Source organism: Phyllopteryx taeniolatus, chromosome 13 (assembly GCF_024500385.1).
Source record: "Phyllopteryx taeniolatus isolate TA_2022b chromosome 13, UOR_Ptae_1.2, whole genome shotgun sequence".
Classification (NCBI taxonomy): Eukaryota; Metazoa; Chordata; class Actinopteri; order Syngnathiformes; family Syngnathidae; genus Phyllopteryx; species Phyllopteryx taeniolatus.
In genome coordinates this window covers 676312-700714 of record NC_084514.1, presented here as the reverse complement: position 1 = coordinate 700714, position 24403 = coordinate 676312, and the positions used below count along the sequence as shown (strand labels likewise).

Genomic DNA, 24403 nt, shown 5'->3' with positions numbered 1-24403 from the left:
GGAAGGAGCTAATTGTTCTTATAAGACAAAAGCAGCAAAATGTGCATGTGGAAAAAGATTGATAAGCTATACATTTTCCCGAATTCAGATTCGCTAAGTGGATAAGTGCACACTATTCTCCACCACGATAGTTCTGCCCACTTCCCTATCTTACGAGTTTCAATTGAATGTGTCTAGACATCTATCTCAATTAGCAAGCTATAAGAGATGGTTAGTGCTTATCTCTGTGTATTCTTTTCTATCTCTTCTTCTATTCTAACCAGGGTGTATTTGTAGAAACAGACAACGGTTTCTCATTTAGCCCTCCTGGCCGAAAGCCTACATTTCTATTATTGGTGAAAATTGTGTTCACTGAGAAATCAATGGCATGGTAATCTCAGACATGGACATGTTTCATGAGGAATTCATATTCCCTGTACCTCCGGTGGTTGACTGTTGCAGCAGATTGATTGTGCCTTTTGCAACTCTGCTGTTCCATTGTCCTTGTGGACAGGCGACAGCTTTGTAACACACAAAGCATGTCACTCTGTGGGATAATGACTGACTGCTAGGGATGTGCTTGCACAGCTCACCTTGACATAAAACAACCTGAGTAAACCTCGTCTTTTGTTCAGATCAAACTATGTTGTATCGATATTGTCAACATTTCCACCAAATTTATTAAAATAGTGAATTACAAGTAAGTGTAGATCAGAATCAGAATCAGAGTCAGAATCATCTTTATTTGCCAAGTATGTCGAAAAACACACAAGGAATTTGTCTCCGGTAGTCGGAGCCGCTCTCGTACGACAACAGACGGTCGATTGACAGAGAACGCTTTGGAGACACAAAGACATACATTTAAAGGTGGCTGTTTCTGTTAGTTGTGTCCGGAAAATGTTTTTTATTTTATTTTATTTTTCTTCCTTGTGTTACACTGTTATTTACATTGCATACTGTATTTGATGTCTCATTTATGACACCCCTGTTGGTGCTAGCTCGCTCAAGACAGATTATATAGAGTGCAGTCAACCAAGCTTGCATTTCCCGGCGGTGGCGAGGCAGGAATGTAGCTGCTTGGTAAATAGTTTGACATCATACTGTGCCGGCACGTCTGTGTGTAGTTTGACAATGAATTCAATCAGGGGAAAAAAAGTGCAATGACAATAACCACGTGCTCGTGATATATCTGACCCTCACAGTTCTGCACAGTCAATCTCGACTTCTATTTTGAGAAAGGGAAATGGGGAGATAAAGTCTACAGAACTTGAGCACTTTTCTACATGCCTGTTTGCCAGCAAAGTACAATTACGGCACTGTGCATTCCCACTGGATGCTAAGTGTAAGATACTCAATGTTTCCCCTTGTCATCACGATTGAGCCGCTCTCTTGTCATGACTGCAACTCTGCGTGCCTCTTTGATGTCCGCATTGGATGAAACGTTGTAATGATTACGCCACGTCAAATGAGAACAATATGTAGGCCACTAACCACAAGCCGTATATTTAGGATTATGTTAACTGACAGATTCTAATTATCTTGTTGATGTCCAAACAGACATCAAGAGCTGTAGAGAATGGCAATATCCAGTTGAAACCAGATGTTTGCATACACTATATACGCTTTGTTTCGCACTGTCTGAGATGAAATCACACTAAACCTTTCCTGTTGTAGGTCAATTAGGATTAGCAACATTATTTGTGTTTGCTAAATGCCAGAATAATAAGAAAGCTATTTGTAAGACATTTTTCATTACTTTCTTCAAAATACTAAATACTTGTTTGCATACATCACATTAGTATTCGGTACTGCCTTAAAACCGTATGACTTGGGACAAACATCTTGGATATTCTTCTACAAGCTTTGGCCCATTCCTCCTGACAGAACTGGTGTAACTGAGCCATGTTTGTGGGCCACCTTGCTTGCACATGCCTTTTCAGGTCGACCCATAGGATTGATATCAGGGCTTTGCGTTGGCCACTCTAAAACAGCCGCTTTGTAACCAGTTTCGCAGTATGCATAATGTTCTTTCATTTAATTTTCTGACGTTCACCGGTCACTGCAACCCCACAACAAGATGCTGCCGCCCCCGTATTTCGAAGTTGGGAAAGTGTTCTTAGGCTTGCAGGCTTCTCCCCTTTTTTACGTCAAATATGGAACTGTACTCATTATGGCCAAACAATTTGAGTTTGGTCAAATGTCTCCAGAAATTCAGGTTTTTGCCCTTATGTACATATGCGCTCTCCTTCCTGAGCAGTATGAAAGTTGGAGTTTCTACTTGCATATCATTGTTTGAACAGATGAAAGTGGCACCTTCAGGTATCTGGAAATTGCACCCAAGTATGAACCAGACTTGTGCAAGTCCACAATTCTCTTCCTATCTTGGCTGATTTCTTTTGACTTTACTTCCGTGAAGTTACACAAAGAAGCAGTGTCTTCCAGGTGTGCCTTCAAATACATCTTCCCCGGTTTTGTCTCTGATTAACTCAGATATTTGTCAGTGAACATATCAGAAGCCTCCAAAGACATAACATCATCATCTGTGTTTTCTGAAATTGTTTAAAGTCATAGTAATCTTAATGTATGGAAATTTATGACTTTGAAGAAAATAATGAACAATTGCCGAAAAGAAATCCTTTCCATTTTTCTAGAATTTAGCAAATATTAATAAATTGCTTCATCTCAGGCGGCACGGTGGACGACTGGTTAGAGCGTCTCTCAGTTGTGAGGACCCCGCGGGGTTCAATCCCCGGCCCCGCCTGTGTGGAGTTTGCAAGTTCTCCCCGTGCCTGCGTGGCTTTTCTCCGGTTTCCTCCCACATCCCAAAAACGTGCACGGTAGGTTGATTGACAACTCTAAATTGCCCGCAGGTATGGATGTGAGTGCGAATGGTTGTTTTGTTTGTATGTGCCCTGCGATTGGCTGGCAACCAGTTCAAGGTGTACCCCGCCTCCTGCCCGATGACAGCTGGGATAGGCTCCAGCACGCCCGCGACCTGAGTGAAGAGAAGCGGCTCAGAAAATGGATGGATGGATGGATGGATGGATGGATGGTTAATCTCAATTGACTTACAACAGGAAAAGTTGAGTCTGATTTCATGTCAGAGAGTGAGGGGAAACAAGCATGCTTTTATACAGTGGCTGTAAACTGTAGATAGAGTACATTTAGTTTGAACATGAGTGAGGCGTTTTGCATTATTCTGAAACGATTCATCACATGCACACTTTCTTTCGGTGTGGGTTAGTCTTAACATGTTACTGCTCTACATGGCAGAGGGAGCCTTCAGAGGAGATTTATTGCATTAGTAGCAGTTTGTTTTCTCTCTAAATCAGCTGTAGAAAAGTGGGAGTGCTCCATCTCCAAGTCAAGACAACCCCCATCCAAAACAAACTCCATCTCTCTCTCTCTAGTGTGACAGTTGAGACAGAGGAGAGGCAGGTGGCTGTCATCACTGGAGGGGGGTTTCAAGCACCGGTTTGGAAGAAACTCTTGAGTCTGGTTTCTGTTTTGTGGTGAGTGTTTTAAAGTAGGCTCTTCAATTCAAATATGCTTTTCAACAAGCTCCAGTGGGTGGTTTAGAAGACAGAATCCTGGTTTACTTTGGAAAGTGCCTCAGAGGACTTTCCAAATGCATGGAAAATATACTGTGTATTTAACGGTTAATGTGAAAAAACGAAATCTTCATCCCTGCCCTGCTCTTCATCATATGTGCATTATGAGAATATGTGAAGAGGTTTTGAATCCCACTGCGCCCCTCTACAGACCTCCCTTTACACTGTCTGTCCTCGCTTTCACCTGCATTCACCGGCAACACCACCTGGTCTCTCTCTCTCTCTCTCTCTCTCTCTCCAGCTTGCCTGTTGAATCTTTCACTGTTTTCCTGACTCGATTTGTTTTCACAGCTCGACTTATACCGTGAGAGACATCAAAGAGCCAGAAAAGCAATCGTTCCAATGAAAGAGTCGTGTAAACACAATGCAGTGTGTGAGACGATGGAAGAGTCAATAGAAATGCTGTACTTTTTTTTATCCAATGGAAACAGTCAGTTTATGTTGGGGTATGTTTTGCAAGCCATCAGTGAGTTGCACCAATAAGCAGATGTCATTTAAAGTGGCGACCCCTCCCAGTACTATTACCCCTTTTTATAGTTGATGAAAGAGACAGTAAGTGCTGCCTCAGCCCTGCCGAGGGCAGCGAGAAAGGTCAGACAAGGGGGAGTGAGGGAGAATGGAAGTCTGTCCAAACAGTGTGGAATGGGCTTGTTTTCTTTATGAGCGTGAGTGAACAGGAAAGCGTAATTAACTGGCCAAGTGGCGAAAGGCTGGAGTGATGGATGGGCGGGGTGTAGAAAGACAGCCACACGGGTGGACGACCTACTCACATGCACTCAAGCTTTGTCCTGTCAATTTCAATTTCAATTTCAACTTTCAAGACAGTTTTACAGTAAGGGCAACTTACTTACTTAGTACCCCCGTGTTGATGGATGTGCCGAGCGCATGGTCGTGAAGTCGTTGATCGTCGCAGTCCAACTCCATCGTTGTTTAACCAACACAAGCGAGAGCTTTGTTTTTGATGCCGCAACTATGTCCAAATCTACATTACTCTCGATACTTAAGAAAAAGGACATGATTGTGTCTATTGGAGAATGTGTTGCTGTGGTATTGCGGACAGGTGGTTGTATCATGTGTCAAAAAGGCTACGGCCTGTTTGCATTTTCAGTCAGCACTTCCTTGACGGGCAAAGGGAGGAGAGGCCTAAATCACACGGGGCAGACAGTTTGACATCTGTCTCCGTGAGCTCCTCATGAGGGAACAGATGCCTAAAGCTCTCAGATTGGGCTGCTCATTTAAGGGAATACTCATGCAGACATCTCCCGCTCTTCTCCAAAACAACCTGATCTCAGAAAGGTTCGCCGACTGTAATGTGCTGCTCCTGCTGTAAGTGGTAAACTGTTTTTCTTCGGGGCTGGGAAGAATGCAATGCTTGCTTTATTTTGTTGTTTCCGTTTGGTGCTGTATGCTGTTATCACCCATACTTAGTTTTCTTGCAAGTCACACACTGAATAGATTCTGCAACCATATATGTCACGAAAGCTTCAACTGAGATCATGTGACAAAATGTAGCCGTATACATGAGCCGAATGTTGCGGTTGAAGTGGTGGCTCATCAATATTTGATGGAATCTCACTGGTATCTATTACATTTTCTGAGGACAGCAATGGAGCGAACACAGACTTCCATAAAGGCTTAAGGAGTGAGCACCTACACATTTAAATGTAAAACGAAAAGGAGACAAATGCATGGTAAGAATGAATCCATGGTCTGATAATGTTGTTCAGTTCGTTTTATTCCAGATTTGTGTAATCTTATCAAGTCATAAGTGAGGCGCCAACATCTGTTTGATGTGATTTGCACTGAAGCCGTTCCCACACACTAGTGTGACATCCTGAGTCATCGTGTTGCGTGCCTCTGAGCAGGCAGTGGTTAAACTTAATGATGTGTATCCCACAGAACTGCTGTGCCACTAAAATCTTCACCCGGTATCTGATCAGTCAGTGCTTGCAGCCATTCCATCCCGCCGCTTCCATTTCCTTGAGGGGATCTGAGCAGATCAGAGAGGGGGAGGTGGTGGGCAGAGTTGAGGAAGGGTAAAGAGTTGGGTGCAGAGAGGGATTACACCGCTGGATGTGTTTCTTTAATCCTTGGGGATGTAATCTGCCCTAATGCTTTGCGCCCACCTGGGGCAAGGCCAGCAGCTGTGCCGGTCCTTCTCCCACTTGGCTGTCAGGGGGAGCCCAGCTACCTGTGCGAGCGCCGATCAGCTAGAATCTCTCGTCCTCCTGGACTGGGCCCCAGCAGGTTTATTGGGGGTCAGTTCCTTTTGAGTCTTTTGGACTTGGTGTGTGGTGAGGGTCAACAGAGTCTTGTGCCAAGTAAACAAAGATGGCCTAGGTCCTGTCCTTTTAGGATACCAAAGAAATGAGATCACTGTGTGGTCTTGATTTTCTTACAAGCTCAGTCATACTGTATAATGTACAGCTGCAAAGAAATACGTAGTGCTGGTGTGAATATGAACTTTGGCGAGGACAGTCATGGTCATAATACAAATGAAATATAAAGCAATGACGATTGACTAAGTTCAAGTCATCTTTTGGTAGTCAAACTGATCTGTGTTCCAATTGATTGTAATGATGAATCAGAGAAGAGCTGTGTACTAATTCTGGCCAAAGTACTCTGTGGACTCGCAAAATACATCAAAACTGCCCAAATATCTGCAGGGTGCACTGTTTGAGTTCAATTCACATTCTTACCATTTTTCTTCATTTCTCTTTCTGTCACTGTGGGTAATGGGGGCAAATGGCCTCAACTGCAATGTTTTTTTCCACAGTGTTTTTCAATGACGCATGAGGGGAACTCATGCATTTTCAATGGTTGTGACCTTCTTGTCTTGTGATTTAAGTCAACGCCATATCAGACCAACATTAAACAACACATTTCAAAGGAATAGACACATTTTCACTTTTTTTCTGCTTTGATAAAAGATGTATTGATTAAGTGGAGCAAATGAGGGGATTTTATTAAACGTGTATCTAGCGACCTGTCCAATCTTTTTCAAAAGGCTGAGCTTGTTTCCATCAGCCTATGGGAACGCAGTGTGTACAGTACTGTATAATGACACTCCATCAACCCTGCAGAGACACATCCAGCTAGATGTTCTGCCCTGCTTTTCATCAAAGATAGTGGCAAATTTAGGTCTCTAATGGTTTCTTTCACATCGGCACGTTTGCCTCTCCCTCAATGCGGTCAACCGACCTTCTTCCCATAGGAAAGGCCACTACATCTGACTACATTTGTCCCCATAGTTTCATAAAGATCAGCGCTGACAGCCAGCTAACCAACCTAACCACTCGCAAGCCTCCAGGCAACGGGCCACAACCCTGGTCTACCTCCTCTCGACATTCTTCCTCTGGCTGTCCTCTTAGCCACACCCGTAACAAGTGAGCCTGGCTTGAAAACCGAAACCTTCTCCCACTTATACAGAACAATGGTTCGCAAGTCAGATCCCCAAGGAATGCTTTGAACGCTTGGATTGAGTTCTTCTCCAAAGACGCGATGCTCTTCACACTCACTTGCACTTGTCAGTAATACGTCACATGGGTACCGGTAGTTAACAAAACAGCCTTGCCGGTGGGCCTCTCCCGCATCGTCCTTATATTTATAGTCTCATATGCAAAGATTGTGGACCTCGCTGAGTGTAAGTGTTATGCACATAGATAGTGTGTCCTTCATTTTGATCCTTCTCACATCATTCGCCATCATCCTCAGATCCTTGTGGCCATGACCCTCTGTTCACTCGGCTAAGCATAAAGCTCGCAGGCAGATTTACAGGAGAAGCCTGCTCTCTAACCTCCCAAAACCTCACTGAATAGCAGATGGGCTCAGCTATGTGTGTCTTTTTATTAGCTCTCCTAAATCAACACTTAACAATGCATGGAGAGCAGCAGGGGAATTGATTTCTTCCATCTACCAGTGCCCTGATGTGGGTAAGGGTTTTGCCGAAGGGTAGAGGGTGAGAGGAGATGGATAGACAGAGGTAACTGGTTCCGACACGGCTTCAATTTCCTGCCTGGGAAGCAACGTACAGTAGTCAAAGGGGAGGCTGTGCTGTTTTCTTTAGCTTTTATCCAGGATTTTCACTCGAGTCCCATGGAGCCAAGTTTGATTTCTTTTGGATACATTGCAGAAAGTGACAGCTAATTGCATGTATTTATAAAGCGAGGGTCTTACTCTGATCTAACCCCTTTTGAGATATAGTATTTCACTTGATTCTGTATCATATATGATTTATGGGCCTTTGTACAACCTGTTTCTTAGTTGTGCTTGGAATCTACTCCCACCTGCTCAAGTATAAAGCAGGTACGCAGCACAGTAAATCATCAACCAACAGCATAATGCCAGCAAGCCATTCAGTTAGTCACACTCCTTATGTTGGATTGCCTCTGTTAATCATCCTAATAAAGAGTTTGTGCTCATATGTCGGGGAACATTGTACATAATTGGTCTCCAAATATTTGTTTTGATCTAGACAAAGAGTTCTTGTTGAGGTTTTTTTCCCTTTTTTAAATTCAGAGGCGATTCCAGTACCTCTATACTGTAGTGCCTTTTGGGTCCGATGTATTAGGTGTCTACTAGGTTTGATGCATTAAGTGGCATTGCATTATTGTTTCCTCCTCACTCCTCTTGATCACCTCGGAGCGTCCACAGCGCAAAGGCCTCATAAACATTTATGTGCGCACTGTGGTTCTTCTGTCTTAGGCCATGACTCCACTGGGCCAGAACCCGATGCCCCTTTATGCCTCTTAAGAGACAAACTGTGAGGGGGTGTGTGTGCCTATTGTATCTGTGTTTGTTTGTATTGAAATGTATGTTCTAATCTCGCATAGAATTTGACAAGGTGACTGACAGTTTGGTGTGCCTCGAAGCTTCAGAAGGTGCTTATTTTCACATTTGCTGGCTTCTCATCTGTTTTCACGCAGAGACATTTATCGTATGTCAATTGTATAGCTTTGAGTGCCACATTCACTTCAGCTGTTGTTTCTCCTCAGCATTCCTCCCACCCTAGGGAACCCTCTTGGTGCTGAAGTAAAAGGACAAACCTTCACTGGACCTTGCCTCTAAATTCTGTGGAAAGATGGCCAAATATATACAAATACTGCAGACTTTAAATGTGGATTGTCTGTATTATGTTCTACTAATCCACTAGGCCCTTATTCTGTCATCTCATATGGTTTAAAATGTTTTGGCCTTGACTGGCTCCCCACAATACACAATGAAATGAGCGCGTGCCTGATCATCAGCCCGCTTGCATGCAGACAGAACGACTCAGTCTAAACAAACATGGGAACGGAACCACTAGCAGGCCACTGACGCTCCCAGAAAACATGAACAACATGTTTGCGTGTGGACATTTTGTGCAAAGAATTCCAACACCCTTATTATGTGTGTTTTTCTTTGTGCTACAGGACACGGGCTATGCAGCTTTTCTGTTCGAGCAGCTCCGCACATCTGGGAGCAAGGAAGGGGATGTCACCTGCTGCCAGGTGTGCTTCACACCTCTCCACCAGCTGAAGCAGGAGGTTCTGCAGACTCTCCATGCCCCCGTCCCCGTCTTCAGCCCCGACATGCCGGCCCCGCCTGCCTCTTCCTTTCTACCGCAGCCATCAAGATTTGCTCTGTCATCATCCAACATCCATGCAAGCCAAACGCCCAAAGGCCAAGCTGCCTCCCACTCAGTCCTGTCCTTGGGGGAGCAGCCTCGGGGGCTGTGCTGGTCCCAGAACTCCTCAGTCCCGTCAGGTTCCAAGACCAGTGTCCAGGTGACAGTGGCAGGAGGGCAATTCACTGGATCCCTGAGCTCTGTCACCATCCAAGCACAGCAGTACCTTGAGGGCGTTTGGAGCATCTCCAGGGTCAACAACTTCCTTCCTCAACCTAAACCAGTATGTCATTTTTGTGCCTTTCCTTATATACATCACACTCCATTTAGTGACCTTTTTTTCTGAAAGTAGCATGGCAGTAAAACAAGCTTTAATCCCTGAGCGGCAGAAAACACGAACATCATTATCTGTTAATGTAAGCCTGACCACTTAAGAGTTCCTTTGTGATTTTGGGCCACAAGCTCATCACGCATCGAGCGTAAAGTGACATTAAGGGAATACGACAGCAATATTTTACATAAAAAATGAACCATAAAATACTGAGGTAACCGTTTTTTTTTCTCATGAGAGCACAAGTGACTCGTGAATAAAGAACAATTTAATTGTCTGTAGGAATGCTGGCCTCTCATTACTGAGGAGTGAAAAATTCTTCATTATTTCCAGTCAGATTCAGAAAACTCGATCCCATTTGGGCAATTCGTTTGACGGCTCCCGGTCTCATGCGATTACAACAGCCATTCATTGGACAAAGAACTCTCAATTGTCAGTGAATCAGTCAAACTCGTGGTTTCTCTGGAGCAATCATTTTTACATATGTACATATGAAACAAATATGTTCCGAAATTCAAACAAAGACCATAATGAATAAATAGGTAGGTGAATAAACTGGATAACAAGTCAGAGGTCATTGCAACGCTATTCTCATGACGTCCTCCTCAAGGCGATTTCAAATGTCCAACTGACAGCATCGCCGTAACTCTCCAGTCATGTTGGATAAGTACTCAACTGGTCAAAAAGTTGTGCTTTTTGTGTGTCACGGGGGCACCTCATGTTCCACTTCCTTGATGAGCGACAAGAAGTCATCTGCACGTGTTTTATTCAAACTAACCCAGCTCAGTGGTTTTTTTTACTGGCTGCTTGTGGGAAGTTTATTCTCGATGATCAACCGACCATTGTGATCTCACTGTTTTGAGACCCCGTGGACAAATGACAACTGATGGGTGGATAATGATACCGCTCCAATTCAATACATTTATACATACATACATACATTTCCCGTTATTTCTTAGTTAGTCAGGCAATATATTCCAATCGTATTTGTAAACAAAAAACCAAAATTGTTGCGACCCACGTTGTGTTTTACATCTCTAGTGTAGTGTATTGAATTCTTATTTTTGTGTCGGGACATTGGGTCAGCGGCACGGTGGCCGACTGGTTAGAGCGTCAGCCTCACAGTTCTGAGGTGCGGGGTTCAATCCCCGTCCCCGCCTGTGTGGAGTTTGCATGTTCTCCCCGTGCCTGCGTGGGTTTTCTCCGGGCACTCCGGTTTCCTCCCACATCCCAAAAACATGCATTAATTGGAGACTCTAAATTGCCCGTAGGCATGACTGTGAGTGCGAATGGTTGTTTGTTTCGATGTGCCCTGCGATTGGCTGGCAACCAGTTCAGGGTGTACCCCGCCTCCTGCCCGATGACAGCTGGGATAGGCTCCAGCACGCCCGCAACCCTAGTGAGGAGAAGCGGCTCAGAAATGGGACATTGGGTCTTCAAAGGGGTCCCGAAGTCAACCAGGACGTAGCTGTTCTTTGCCATAGTATCTGTCATTGATTAAAACCAGATCTTTCAGAATGACAAAAAGCCACAGCAGCTCTCGTGGTCCACTGCGCCAGAAGGCAAGTGCTTTAATTCACGATTCCCACTTGGCTCCTTTGGTGAGGAGGGCATGCAGTGTTGTGCAGACAAAGAAGTATAGACTCACTGTGTGTGGATTGTGTGTGCACAGAAATCCTTGTGTGTGTAAGCCAGGGAGGCCAGAGCAGTTCCACTCTGAGCCCAATTTAGTGCTCCTTGGATCTATTGCCATTCCCTGTTGGGAAAGAGCATGCCTTATATCTGGAATAATAGTTGTGGTCCTTGGAATTGAAATTATCTGGGCGCCTCTTGAATTGGCAGACTCCTGAGAAATGGGCTCCTTTGAATCGATGCCGAGTATTGTTGTATTTTCAAGCCGGCACGATGACCTTCTCTGAAAACAGACCACCGAGTTACTCCTCGAGTCATGAAAAATAGTTAAGGTGATTCAGAAATGTTCATTCCCATCATAATTCAAGCTATCCGACTCAAGCCAGAAAAAATCAACTGCTGTTGACTCGTTTAGTCATTGGCCCAAAGGTTGCTTGATGCCGCTGCAGCCTAGCTGTATCTCTGAGCATAGTTTTGACTGCTGCTACTGTTGGAGTGCATGGCAGTGAGCCACAAATTACGTTTTGAGTCGTGATGGGTGAAGAAATAAATGTACAATTACCTTTTTTGTTTTCACTTGAGAAAAGCAGCCGTGTTTTACTTCCACCCTTTCACCCCCACTTTTCCGATCTGTATTTTAGAGTCTCACCTCCATTCGTTTCCATTAGCCACAGACCGCCGACAGTGTGACCGCCAAGATTAAGTGGACCTCTTTTACTTGGCCAGTGATCGTCTGTTAACCAGTGAGCTCTTAGGTCGCAGGAGACTGCCGCCACACCGCTGCTTGCTTCACTCGTTACTCTCGAGAAATCTTTTGTCTTTTGTCTTTTGTCTTTTTTTGCGTCTGTCTTGCCAGTCTGTTGCACACCTTTCCTTTTCCATGATGTCAAATCTCCCCAACTTTGTCTCCCTCCTTGCTCAATGTTCTTGCTATTCGTTGGCAAAAAATCAGACACAGGCTAAAGAGTGGAAGACCAGCTCATTACTGACTGCGCGAAAAGCTCTACTGACCCAGCCTAATTACCTGATTTGGGGTGGGGGGGGGATAGATTGTCCAAGGCTGAAGTGAGCAGCTTGGCTGAGGGGTTTAAGTCCTCATTCTCAACACCAGGGGAAATACTCCGATGCACTCCACTTGTAACCAGCTGTCCCCGTGTGCTTGTGAAATTTTGGCCTGATGATTTTTAACTCATATCTAGTAGGCTCAATCTGTGAACGATTTGATGAGCCATACAGGTCAGCTTCCTGCACGGCCGAATGTGAAGTACTGCAGCATTTGATGGCAAACTGTAATGGGCCTACTTCCCTGGCGTGAGCCCAGGTTCCAACTAGCATGCCTCTGGCGAGCTGTAGATGGCTCATTGCACTTTTTTTTTTTTTTTTTACCTACTTTCAGTCTCAAGTTTACATTCAACAGTTTGATAATCAACTTCATATCCATGATAAAGCCACAAGATATCAAAACTTGACCTCCAAAAACACACTGCTAACAAGCGCCAAAGGAATGAATCTGATACGGAGAACCCACAGGGAACAGTTAGTGCCGGCCTTCACTTTGAAAGCTTGATTAGATCATTCAACCAAATCTTAAAATAGTATATGCTTGCACTTTGCACTTTGAGCAGCAGCCAAGTCTCTCATGTGAATATCACAATGTGAATATGTCCTCACATCCTGATATATAGCATTCACATGTCAGGCTCTCCGTGAAAATAGTGCAGTTGCTAGCTCGTACTAACAAATGTCGGACAGTTAAAGGCCACACGCTGCGATTGGGAGGGTTATTATTTCAGTTGAATTTAGGGCAAACACCGAGGTGCTAAATGCAAGCGGTCTGAGCTGTGAAGGAAAAATGTCCCAGGCTACAGTGCTGTGTCATTGCTGCTACAGAGACTGTATAAATGTCATCGTGCGATGTATTATCTTTACTCACTATAAATCTAGTTCTCGTAAGCTGCTGTTGGTTATGTGTCCCGCAAAATGAACGAGTGGCTAGGGTGAGCATTAAGCTATGTTCATTTCCTACACAATACAATCCAAAAACGAACAATGCAAATACAACTAACATTTGCATCTTGAGGTACTTTCCATGTATTTTTCCATGTGCTCTTGTTGTTGAGCCATTGTGCTGTCCATTATGGTCTTATACTGCATTCCAGGCTGCTGGAATTTTGAAATACCCCACTCAGAGTTTAGGTAATCCAACGTCAAGGCGTTCCAGTTGAAATTACACCAAACAGTTGGTTGATGAAACTCCAAATGTGTGTCGTTCTCATTTAGCGTGAGAGGACATACTACAGAGGACATAATGACAACAAAACATTTCTTTTTAAATGCATTATAACAAATACATTCACACAGAGATGTTATAGTGACCTCTCGCTACAGTGCTATATCCTCTGCTATATCATGGTATCATTTTCTATGTGTTTATACAGTATTGTTACTGTAATGCCCTTGCATGTGCAAAAGGAGAGCGATAGTCACTGATGCATTTTTCACAATCAGAATCCTCTTTATTTGCCAAGTATGTCAAAAACACACAAGGAATTTGTCTCCGGTAAATGGAGCCGCTCTAGTACCATTTTAACAAAAAAATACTTTTGAGACATAAAAACATACAAACACACCACGGAGTGTCATTTAGCATCGAACAATTTAATGGCAAGGTGGAAAAGAGGGAAGAAGCTGTTTGAATGTCTGCTTGTTTGAGTTTGCGTTGACCGATTGCGCCTACCTGAGGGAAGAAGCTGGAAGTTTATACACTTTAAGTTTACACACACACACACACACACACACACACACATATATATATATTTCCGTCCATCCATTTTCAACACCGCTCATCCTGGTTAGGGTCGCGGGACGCTGGAGCCGCTCGCAGCTGACTTCGGGCGAAAGGCGGACTACACCCTGAACTGGTCGCCAGTCAGTCGCAGGGCACTTATAGACACGGACAACCATTCGCACTCACATTCACACCGTCACTGAGTGGGAACTGAACCCACGCTGCCTGCACCAAAGTCAGGCGAGTGTACCACTGCACCATCAGTGATATATATATATATATATATATATATATATATATATATATGTATATATATATATGTGTGTGTGTGTGTGTGTATGTATATATATATATATATATATATATATATATATGGAGAGAGCGAGAGAGAGAGAGAGAAAGAGAGCTGAAACAGCTGTCAGCCACAGCTCACACTCAGATGCCCACACACAGACTTGTCGGTTACACGCCACTCCACCAGGTCCCGCCTTAAAGGCACATGCATCTCCACAGACACTACAACACACAGTATTTTTCCTAATTTTAGCTCGCAATTATTATTATTTCTTATTTTGTATTGAAATACATTTCCAATGTGTTTGATCTACCTGAAAAACAAGGGTTCACTGTACACCCAATTTCCACGCTTAATAGTGAGGAATAAATGGTAAGACAAGATTCCAATGAAATGTTAAAAATGTGTGGAATTATTATTTGGGTTCTGTGCTCTCTGTGTACTTGTTAATTCATTCCTCAATATAATCATGACTGGAACGAAACAAACCTTTTACTATGATGTTGTGGTTTGGTCATTTGTTTACACCTCTAAAATAGTCACAATTTCAATCATTCCTGATGAGTCCAATAGCAGGCAGAGCTACACGGGAGCTTATTGAAATGAATTACATGTGCTTTCCTTAGAAATATAATGCGGGTCATGACTTAATTGCAGTAGACTACAGGCCAGAACCACCTCAATAGGGTGGCCAGAATCGATGCTGTTTCCTCTCGGCAGTCGAGGCCGCTGACTCCAGCTAAGCGACACTGGCTGCGGCATCTGTCCGTCCATCTGTAGCAGAGCTCGGCAGAGGGGGGAGTCAATGGAGTGGAAGGAGGTGCAGATTGTAGTCTTTGCTCAGTGTCTGTGTGCCAACAGGCCCAGAGCTTGATGGGAGACGCCGGCAAAGCTGTCACAACCTCCGTGATGTCGCTCGACACCATGACCGCCAGTAACAGCGGTACCAAGAGTAGCACCTTGGCACCCTGTCGCCTCAGAGCCCCCATGACAACGGGCATCCCTATCCCCACCGCCAGTGCATCCAGCTCCATCACACACTCCTCATCTGCAGCGGCCTCCTTCTTCATCAGGTAAGCATCTCCCCCAGGCTGCTGATATCCAAATGTTGACTGACTAGATTAAGCTGTTTAATGAAAGCATGTGAGCATAGGGCGCGAGGAGACTCGCTGCCCTTGGAGATGTTAGTCGGTGGCGTTCACGTTGATGTGGGGTGATGCCGTGGCCATGCTTGGTTGACGGCGTGCGGTGGGACACGCTCCATCTCAAAATGAAATGAAGCTTCAGTTTACAGGCACGCATTTAATATGAGGGGAGAGAAACTCACAAAGGGGCTTAGGTTAAGCTGTGTATTGTCCTGAGGTATTTCATGTCCGATTTCCGTTGCTTTCTGTCTTTCTTTCTTTTTATTTCACTTTGAAAACTTCCAAAGATTTTCTAGCTTGCTATTGTTACTGGAGCTTTTTGGGCCGTTCAGTGAGCCTGTTTAGTGGCTCTGCATCCCAGAATAAGACCATGTTCTTTTGTTACGACGATCCCGGTGAGTACAGCGGATGGCGGGTGCAGTGTGTTATGTTGTCCCTGATAAATTCCCCGCCCGGCATCTTGGACAGTGCATACATCCCTGCCTCTTTTCTGCACTCCTAATGAATGTTGACAAAAGGGAAGATGCATGGGGACGATTGAAGGTCTCCACCACATGAGGGAGAGAACACCAGTGACGGGACTGTGACAAGAAGCCCGTGGGACATCACTGAGGGGGCTCAGCTTTTTCTCTAGTAGGAATTAGAAGGGATTGTGGTGCGCTTTTAATATGCAGGAGAATTCCAAGTCCACCAATTTGCTGTGCGCCTCCCTTTCTGTTATAAGTGCAGAGGCCTGAACAACAGGGAGGTGTGACCCACACAGGGTTGATTCCTGACACTGATTTATAAGTTGTCGTGTTTTCTTTGGAGATGACCAAAAGAGATTATGATCAAGAGCAAGTACTGGCCGGACAGTTTGGACTAACCCTCGGGGGGGGAAAAAGAGGGTGAGGTGAATCTGTTTTTTTCCGTTGCAGCAGGTCCTGGTGGGTTAGAGGAGGTGCAGATGGAAGTACAGTCAACGGTCCCACCTTTCATTTGATCCCAAAGATAATTTGCTTGGCAGGAATCTGGTGTTGAACTTGGCAGGAGAATTGTTACGATGCTATGAACAACATACCACACATACAAAAAAGGTGGTTGGAGATGCATTGTGTCTGATTTGTAGCTTCCTGACCCTCTGCAGCTGTTGCTAGCTACCAAAATATTATTGGAATCGTTATCTCCTTCTCTTTGTCTTTGTGTCCTAAACACTGATTCAAATTGAACTCCTCTCTGTGTTTTTGCAATGATGAGAAAAAAACTATGCAAAGAAATGAGTGTCTTTTAGGTTTGAGTCTTGATTGACAAACCCACATGATTAGTATTCCTTTTTGTTGTGGAAAGATACAATTAGTGGGATTTGTGTCCAAATCCTTGGGGCCAGGATGATGGAGCTGAATAACCATTGGACATTTCTTTGACATTCACCTGCAACATTTCACTTGCAGATGATTTTTTACTTCGACTGCAATAAGCTTCAGTCAGGCAGCTCTTGCGTTTGTACCGTCGTGAGAAACAAACAAGTAACATTGTTGAACTTCTTCACGATGAAACACCTTTATCTGAATTCATGTATTGTTTCCTTGATAACTCAAGCGCAGCAATCACAGTTTCTTGCACTAATCACTATTCTAGCACTAATCTTTGTCCTCATTTTCTTTTTCATGTTGTTGTTGGCTAAATGATATCAAATATTACATTGGAGCCCTGTCTCCTCCCTAATCATTTTGCAAAGAGGCTTAAAAGTCAGTAATGACCAATTAGCCTGACTCTACAGACAGCCAGGGGTCTAACACTAACTGGTCGTTGTGCATATCAGTGTGTGGTAGAGGTTGGGGGCGGGTGGCTCTTATGAATTTAGAGCCTTGTGTTCAGCCGACTAGCACGGACGGTACACACTGATTGCCTTGTGACGGAGCCTATGATTAGTATATTGACACAACGCTGTGCAATGAAACCAGGTGGAGCTTGGTATCAGGGGCAGGACTGTAGAAATAACTGCCTTTTCTGTTCACATATTCCTGTTCCATTAACACCTGCTGATTGTGCTGTGTTTATTACCACTAAGGCCCGTGGGATTTCTCAACGGGGAGCTACAGGGAGGAACCGACTGCTCAGTTTTCAATGTATTCTGCTTAGTCTGCTCATTTTTACCTGAGACCACTGCTGTGATATTAGACTCTTCAAAATCTGTTTCTGTTAGTGTGCAGACTCTGTGCGTGACTCTTAGCAATCTCATACTAATCCCATCCGCAGGTGAAAATCTGTGCTAGAAAGCTCGTATAAAATAGAATGAAAGTTTCACACCTTCCACAAATTTTAAACAGACGTTATTCGTTAGCGCTCGTTCTCACTGTCTCGCTTGCGCAGTTCTCCAAACAAGAGCGGAGTGTGCTTGCTTCCAATTTTTCATTTGCCACTCCCAGTTTAACTTTACTGTAAAATCGGGCACACTCACCTTCTTGCTTTTGTGTCTGCGTCTCGTCCCCTCAAACTGTTCTGAGTCACCACAGAAACATGTTGTTGGCTTTGGACTAAACTGGAATTTAGTCCGATGGAGGGACAAGCATCTCTTCATCCACTAGAACTGTGTATAAAAGTGGAGAGATGGTAGAATGTTTGTTCCTCCAACTGCGATAATTGCGTAGTTGTAAGGGTGTTAAAAGGTTGGTTGTCAAGGCATTATCTTTTACACTACAGGAACAAATGTATTGATTGGGACACACTGTACCTCTTTAATGAACCGATCCATTTGGGTTGGGCTAAATCCCTTAGCATCCACCAGTTTGTGGAAGGCCCTTTTCTGATCCAGCATGTTTGTGCTCCAGTGCGCAGAGCAATGTCCATAACATACATAATTGTCCATTAGTGTGGAAGAACTTGAGAACCTTGACCTCAAACCCCATTAACCACCGGAGTGAGCCAATATCAGTCACCTCTGACCTTTCAAACTCTCATCTTGATGAATGGACAATTCCGAATGGACTCACACTCCAAATTTCACACAAAGTGTTTCTAGAAGAATGGCAGGTTTTTTTTTTGTGTTTTTTTTTTAAATGTAACCTTTATTTTTCCAGGTAGGGCAATTGAGAACAGATTCTCGTTTGCAATGCTGCCCTTACTGCAGACAGGAGAGTAAAGCAAAGCAAAATAAAAGCAAATGTACAATGTGATATAGTTCCATATTTACATTGTACTGTACATTACATTGTAGCACATAGTGAATAAAAGCTTCATGACAGGCTAAAAAGAGGTGCAGCGATCATGTACAGGATCCCTCACTAACAAAAATATTGGAATGAATGGGGTGAGTTTTATTATTGTTGCAGAATATTGAAAAGAAGATTGACCAAACGTTGTGCAGACTTTGGAAATGTAGATATGGATAGAACTGGTGGAATGGAGAGTGCGGGTGGTGGTATGCATGGTGAGCAGAGAGCGAAGGTAGGGTGGGGACTTGCCAATGATTGTTATATTGATAAACGTGGATCAGTGAATTGTGAGTGTGAGTGAAGAGAGGACTCATTTATCAGAGAGTACAGTTCGTAGTGGGTGTTGCTAGAGGGATTTAAAGGTTTTTAAAATGTTAAGGGTGTTAAAGGTGAAATGGATATGAATGTTATTGTTGCCGAAGACAGACCGGCTGCCTATTCACTTCCATTTCCAGTTATTGAAAGTGTCATGGCAACATGTCCCAATACTTTTTTTCATTGTTTAATTTAGTGGTGGTGAAGGCAGACAAATGAGGACAGCGCTGCTTGGTTGGCTGCAGTGATTGACAGCAGGAATTATGACTCCTGACAAGTAGGCGAGGCAGATTATGTGGAGCGCAGAGTGAGTGTGGATCCACATGGCACGAATAGCACGACGGACCAATGTGCTTGTAAATGATGCCTTTCGGAAAGCCAGCTCGGGCTCGATTCGAACCGGAGATGTGCAACTGCATGGAAGAATATTAGATTCAGAAACTGTGGGAGTCACGTAAGTTGTGTTCATACACAACATTCAGATTACTTAAGGGTATTATGCTTCGGTTGTGTTTGTGGTCTAATTTTTCCGTAGTTTCCTGTATCTGCACGCTGCTCTTGAGAGCTCTCAAAAGTATGTTTCTATCTGCTCTACCCCGCTCTCTCTTTTGTACGTTTTTGTATAGTTGAGGCTGGACTGTCTGCTCCCTGCAGGTGAGAGGGTAATGGTTGTGTTGTCAAGCCACCGCAAGATGGATTCCTCCACTGGGGCAAGCGTGTGAGCAGAATGTCTAGCGTAGCAGAAAACACACTGCTGAAATGCTGGCTCTCTTTTGAGGTGCTACTGTAATGTTAACACAGCGAGTTCCAAACCGCCTGACAAATGAGAAAGGATTCATAACAATCTGTTGAAGGCGAGCACACATGCCCGTGCCAGCAAATGGTGCAATCGGAAGTACGGAGGCGGTGGGATTTGAGATAAAACACTGACTGCTATTTTACTGGTGGGATTAATGGTTGCTCACCATGCGGCAGCAAACACAAACGGCTGCACCAACCGAGGCCGCGGAGGGGTCGCTCACCCAAATACAAAGTCCAGGTGCGATTCCATCCGAGCCCAGCTGGGCTCTGTTGATGGAGAGCCGGCCTGGCATTGTTGTGTCAAGGACAAATCCTCCAACAGTACAACCCTTGGGCTCAAATCTACTCACAGCGCTTCATGTTTCTTACCAAACAGTTGCTATGGTAGTATATATAGGCTGTTCAGATTCAGATTCTATGTTGGTGCTGCAATTGCAGTATACTTTCCGTGAGTGTGGTTCCTTGCTTGGATAACGAGGTGTGATAGTATCTTGCCCTGCAGCAGCAGGCTGAGGCGCACTATCGCGACGGCCGGCGGGGTATCGCTTGCGCTTGTCATCGCGAACCTGCAAGTGAGAACCAAAGCGAAGTGTGCGGTGCGGCTTGCGTGAGCGCGCTCTGCCTTGTTCTCTGAGTCAGTCAGTCTGTCTGGCCCACTCACATAGCCTGCAGAGGGTGGATGTCTGACAAACAAAAGAGCTGAAGTGCTGACGTGAGGCTATGTGCTCACCCCTGGTCCATGTGGATTCAAACCGGAGGCACTACTGATAGATTCCTTTCATTCGTGGAGTCATGAGAGGACTTCTGGACTTACTTGTCACCGCACACAAAGAGCTGCCTTTGTCTCATTATATTGGTGGAGGTGATAAAAAGGGCTAAATATGTGGATTTAGGAAGAAAAGGTCAGCATTTACAGCCCGCGTAGAGCATTTACAACTCAATTGGACAGCGGATCCAATGCCCAAGGGGTTCCATCATTAGTAAATACAAATGTTTCTTCCAAACTATACAGTTCATTTTTGCTTGCTGCGAAGAGCCTTGGTTTTACCTCCATTTCCACCTTGTTGGGTGGATGTAGAATGATGATAGCTAGCATGGTCTAGCATCAGTGTCAATGTAGCTTTTTGTGTCCTTTCTTCAAGGTCGACGGTACACCAAAATCGGTGCCAAAAAATGAGTTGTTTATCCCGATAAAGACAAAACAGAAAAATAAATGAATAAATGAAAAGATAAATGAGTTAAACATGACTGCTATACTGGAAACAGGACAGTTAGTTGCCATGTTCAGTCCGCCTGAATGGCTATCAGGTCTCAGAGAGGCTTACCATCGAAACTGTTTGATTTTCAGTCAGTGACAGGTGTCATGCAAATCAACACTGATATCATACAGTACAAGAGTCTTCCAAGATAAGGTTGAGCAATTGTTTTAACCGATGCGAGGGCTATGCATTTTAGAAATTGTATGACCTATTGTGTGCACATGCGAAATCGGTCCCTCCCATTGGCTTCTGATCCCCAAAGCGCTCCCTGTCTGAAATATGATACCATTCACAGAAAGAAACCCCAGACTTTTCACGCCTCACTGCTCAGTATGCAGGGTCACCATGGCCTTCTGTTCACTAGGAATTACTAATAGCTGCCTAATCAGTGCTTGTAGATTGATTTCCATAAATGTTTCTCTCAAGAGAACACACACAAAGTATTTATCAATGAGGATGTCCCAGCTCAGATTCCCACTGAGGATAAGACCTTTGTCAGGGCACGGGTGCTCAGCACTTAGCGCATCAGCTTCAGAAGGGAACATCTTCAAAATCATCAGAACACCTTTTTCGGAACACACTTGTATGATTTTGGCCCTGGAAAGGTGTCAACCGTTACATTGGAGTCCAATAATGACGGTACATCAGTGTCGATACTTTTTAGGCAAATAGACAATAGACTTATTTGAACGCAACCTTTGAGAATGCGTAGTGTTCTTCAGATATTCTAAGCTTTTTAGACGTGCAATATCAAAGTAAAAGTTGCAGTCAAGCTTTGATCTCCTTTCCTTTTCTGAATACATCGCTTTGGATGGCAAGGCTCATTCTGGAATGATTCTGTTCACGACCCAGTACGTGAGCACTGGCTGCGGATGCTAAAAATCCCATGATGTGGCCTGGCCTATGTTACTGTGTGAGTGTGATACAGGATCAACTTGTTGACCTGCATAATGCGCTTGTGGCACGGCTCTTTCTTTCGATCTTTTCACTGCAACGATGGCACGCTCACTGTCTGCGTGGCTCCTTGTAGCAGACCTGAGCACCTGTAGCGTTGATTAAGTTGCCTATTAAATCACATAGACATGAAAGGTGAAGAAACACATACAGTATTCAGACTCCCCTCCCCTTGCTGTGTGCCTCTCCTTGGCTGCAAGCGATGAATGAATGAACAAGCAAAGTGGGGCAGTGTTGTCATTTCCACAATCATCATGTCCCACTCAGATTCATACTCCATAGTTGTCCAAGGTATACTTAAATAATAAAAACACATTTGAACGCTCAATGTGCCGCACACATTGCCAAGACCGTAAACGTCATTGACACACTGATGAGGTGAGCAGAGCGGCACATCCTCAGGTTTTCAAGGGAAGCTGTGGGCGGGAAAGGCGGTTGAATCTGAGTTCAACATGTGCAGCGAGTGTGTGAAGTCATTCCAGATGATTCCCAGCAGCCGCAGAGATCAGCTCAGCCGAAATAGCTGGTGCCGAGTGTGCAGGAGCACAGGAAGGGATGAAAGCAGCTGTTAATCTTTGTCAGCGGTGCCAGGGCGGCTGGGGGTGGAGGTGAGGTGGTGGGTGGGAGAAACCGCAGTCTGCACAACCCAAGGAGAATATGTCTTCATTATTTATTTGAAAAGTGAATTTTTGTGTCGAGGCTCCCCCCCCGCATGTTGATTCGGGTTTGACGTAATAGCAGAACATTTAGCATATAGCAAATGGCATAAAGAGCAACAATTCCGTCGCTCCCAAACAAAAGGGGGTCAAAAGCGAAGGATTTATCTTTGTCTCTCATTGCAGGTATTTCTAATTCTTTCCTTGGAGGGCTTTGAATTGGCTCCTTTATCTCATTGACTAACAATTGGCTCCTACAGCGCTAGTGCCCTTTTCTTTGTCTAATCCTCCATGACCTAATGTTCAGCCTATTTAAGGCCATATGAGTGAAAACAATCAAATGAACTGTAAATAGAACTATAGGCCTCGACTTTTGCCCCCAAATGTCCCTCATTTACTGGTCTTAAGCCCTCATTAAGATGGTTGTCTGGTCAAGAGAGCTTTGTGGCCTGGTGGGTGTGGAAGCAGGGGCTTTATGAGGAGAGCAGGAAACACCTACAAAAGCCAGAAAGTTACAGGAAGGAGGTTCACACATCCACGTGGTGCATTTAAGTACCCAAATCATTCCCCATGGAAACAAATGCCTCCTTTGCACACTTTGAGCACTTTTGTGTCCTTTTGTCTTCATGTCATTCTTAAAGTCTCAATGCAACAGAGATGTGTCTTATGACCTTGTTAATGAAAGCTTGTGTTAAACCGAGTGATGTCACTTTCCTTATTTTAATCTGCCATTGCACCAAACCAGGTTTTCCTGAATATTGATGACTTTTAGCACCAACTGTTCAATTTATTCTTGGCCAACTGGGGAATAGAATTTTTGAGGGCAAAATAAGATTCTAAGGTGGTTGCGTCAAAGCCCCAATGATCAATGTATTCCTTCTCAGGCATAAAATGATTTAGTGTCGCATTGATGGAGCCTCACTGGCACTGAGCCATTACAAGAGAAGACTTAGCTGCTCCTTCTCGCAGCTTTTCTTCTTCATTTTACTGTTCAAATGGCACCGCGTCTTTGAACCGTTTCTCCTTTCCGCCACCACACACCTTAATTAGCCAGAGATTGATGCAGAGCTGACTGGTGTGCGGCCTTGGGCTGTTGTCATTTAACATGCAAAGTTGCCCCATTTGGTAACAAAAGCCATATTGCACACCTTGTGGAAACAAAGATGTCCTCTTACAGGCCTCGGTGCGACATGTTTGATACATGCTGGGCAGGATATTGCCCGGCTAACCGGACATCACATCCCACACTGTCAGCTGTAACCGGGGGTTCCTTTATCTAGTTCTTATAAGGTGTTTGGCCTTTTCCTGTGTAAACTGACACTGGAGAGATGGTGGACTATGCATAAACTGGAGCAGAACAGGCAGGCGATCAGTTGAACGGTTCCAAGCTTGGGAGTGATAAGATTCACCCAGCAGCAGATAAGAATGTTATTTCTCCCTTTTCATTTGAACACGTCTCAGGCTGCTGTCACTTCAAAATGATGGGAACGATTTGTTTTTTGGTTCGTGAAACATGCATGAAATATCAGACGGTTATCCACTTTGTTGAACGCTCCAAGGATGAATCACTGTATTTATGATGTTGCGGTCTTAGACATTGTTGACTGATTTGAGTAAGTTAGGAAAAGGAAAAGGATGTGAGAAAGATTGTAAAAATGTTTACAGGTGAGCCCTCATGTGGAGGATGATTACCACACTAAAGCTCACCACACATCACACGACGGCTTTGTGTCTTTTCTCTGTCTATTATCACCCAGTGTTCATTTGTTTTGTTTTGATGAACCCGAAACCACAAATTCCATTGCTTACTTCAAAAGTCTGGTCTGTGTGACTCTTCA

At 44.3% G+C, this 24403-nt stretch overlaps 1 protein-coding gene across 5 annotated transcripts in view; it reads left to right on the top strand.

Annotated features, from left to right (window-relative positions):
- Positions 1-24403, top strand: part of kif26ab (kinesin family member 26Ab) — a 62461-nt gene that overhangs the window by 18638 nt on the left and 19420 nt on the right. For 3 of the 5 annotated variants that reach the window (XM_061795281.1, XM_061795280.1, XM_061795283.1), the window contains exons 3-4: positions 9002-9478; positions 15103-15314. In XM_061795281.1, coding sequence (XP_061651265.1) covers positions 9002-9478; positions 15103-15314 — 689 coding nt within the window. Of the gene's footprint in view, positions 1-3371; positions 3492-9001; positions 9479-15102; positions 15315-19211; positions 19350-24403 lie in introns of those variants that run through there. The other 2 variants (XM_061795284.1, XM_061795285.1) reach the window with 2 other exon arrangements.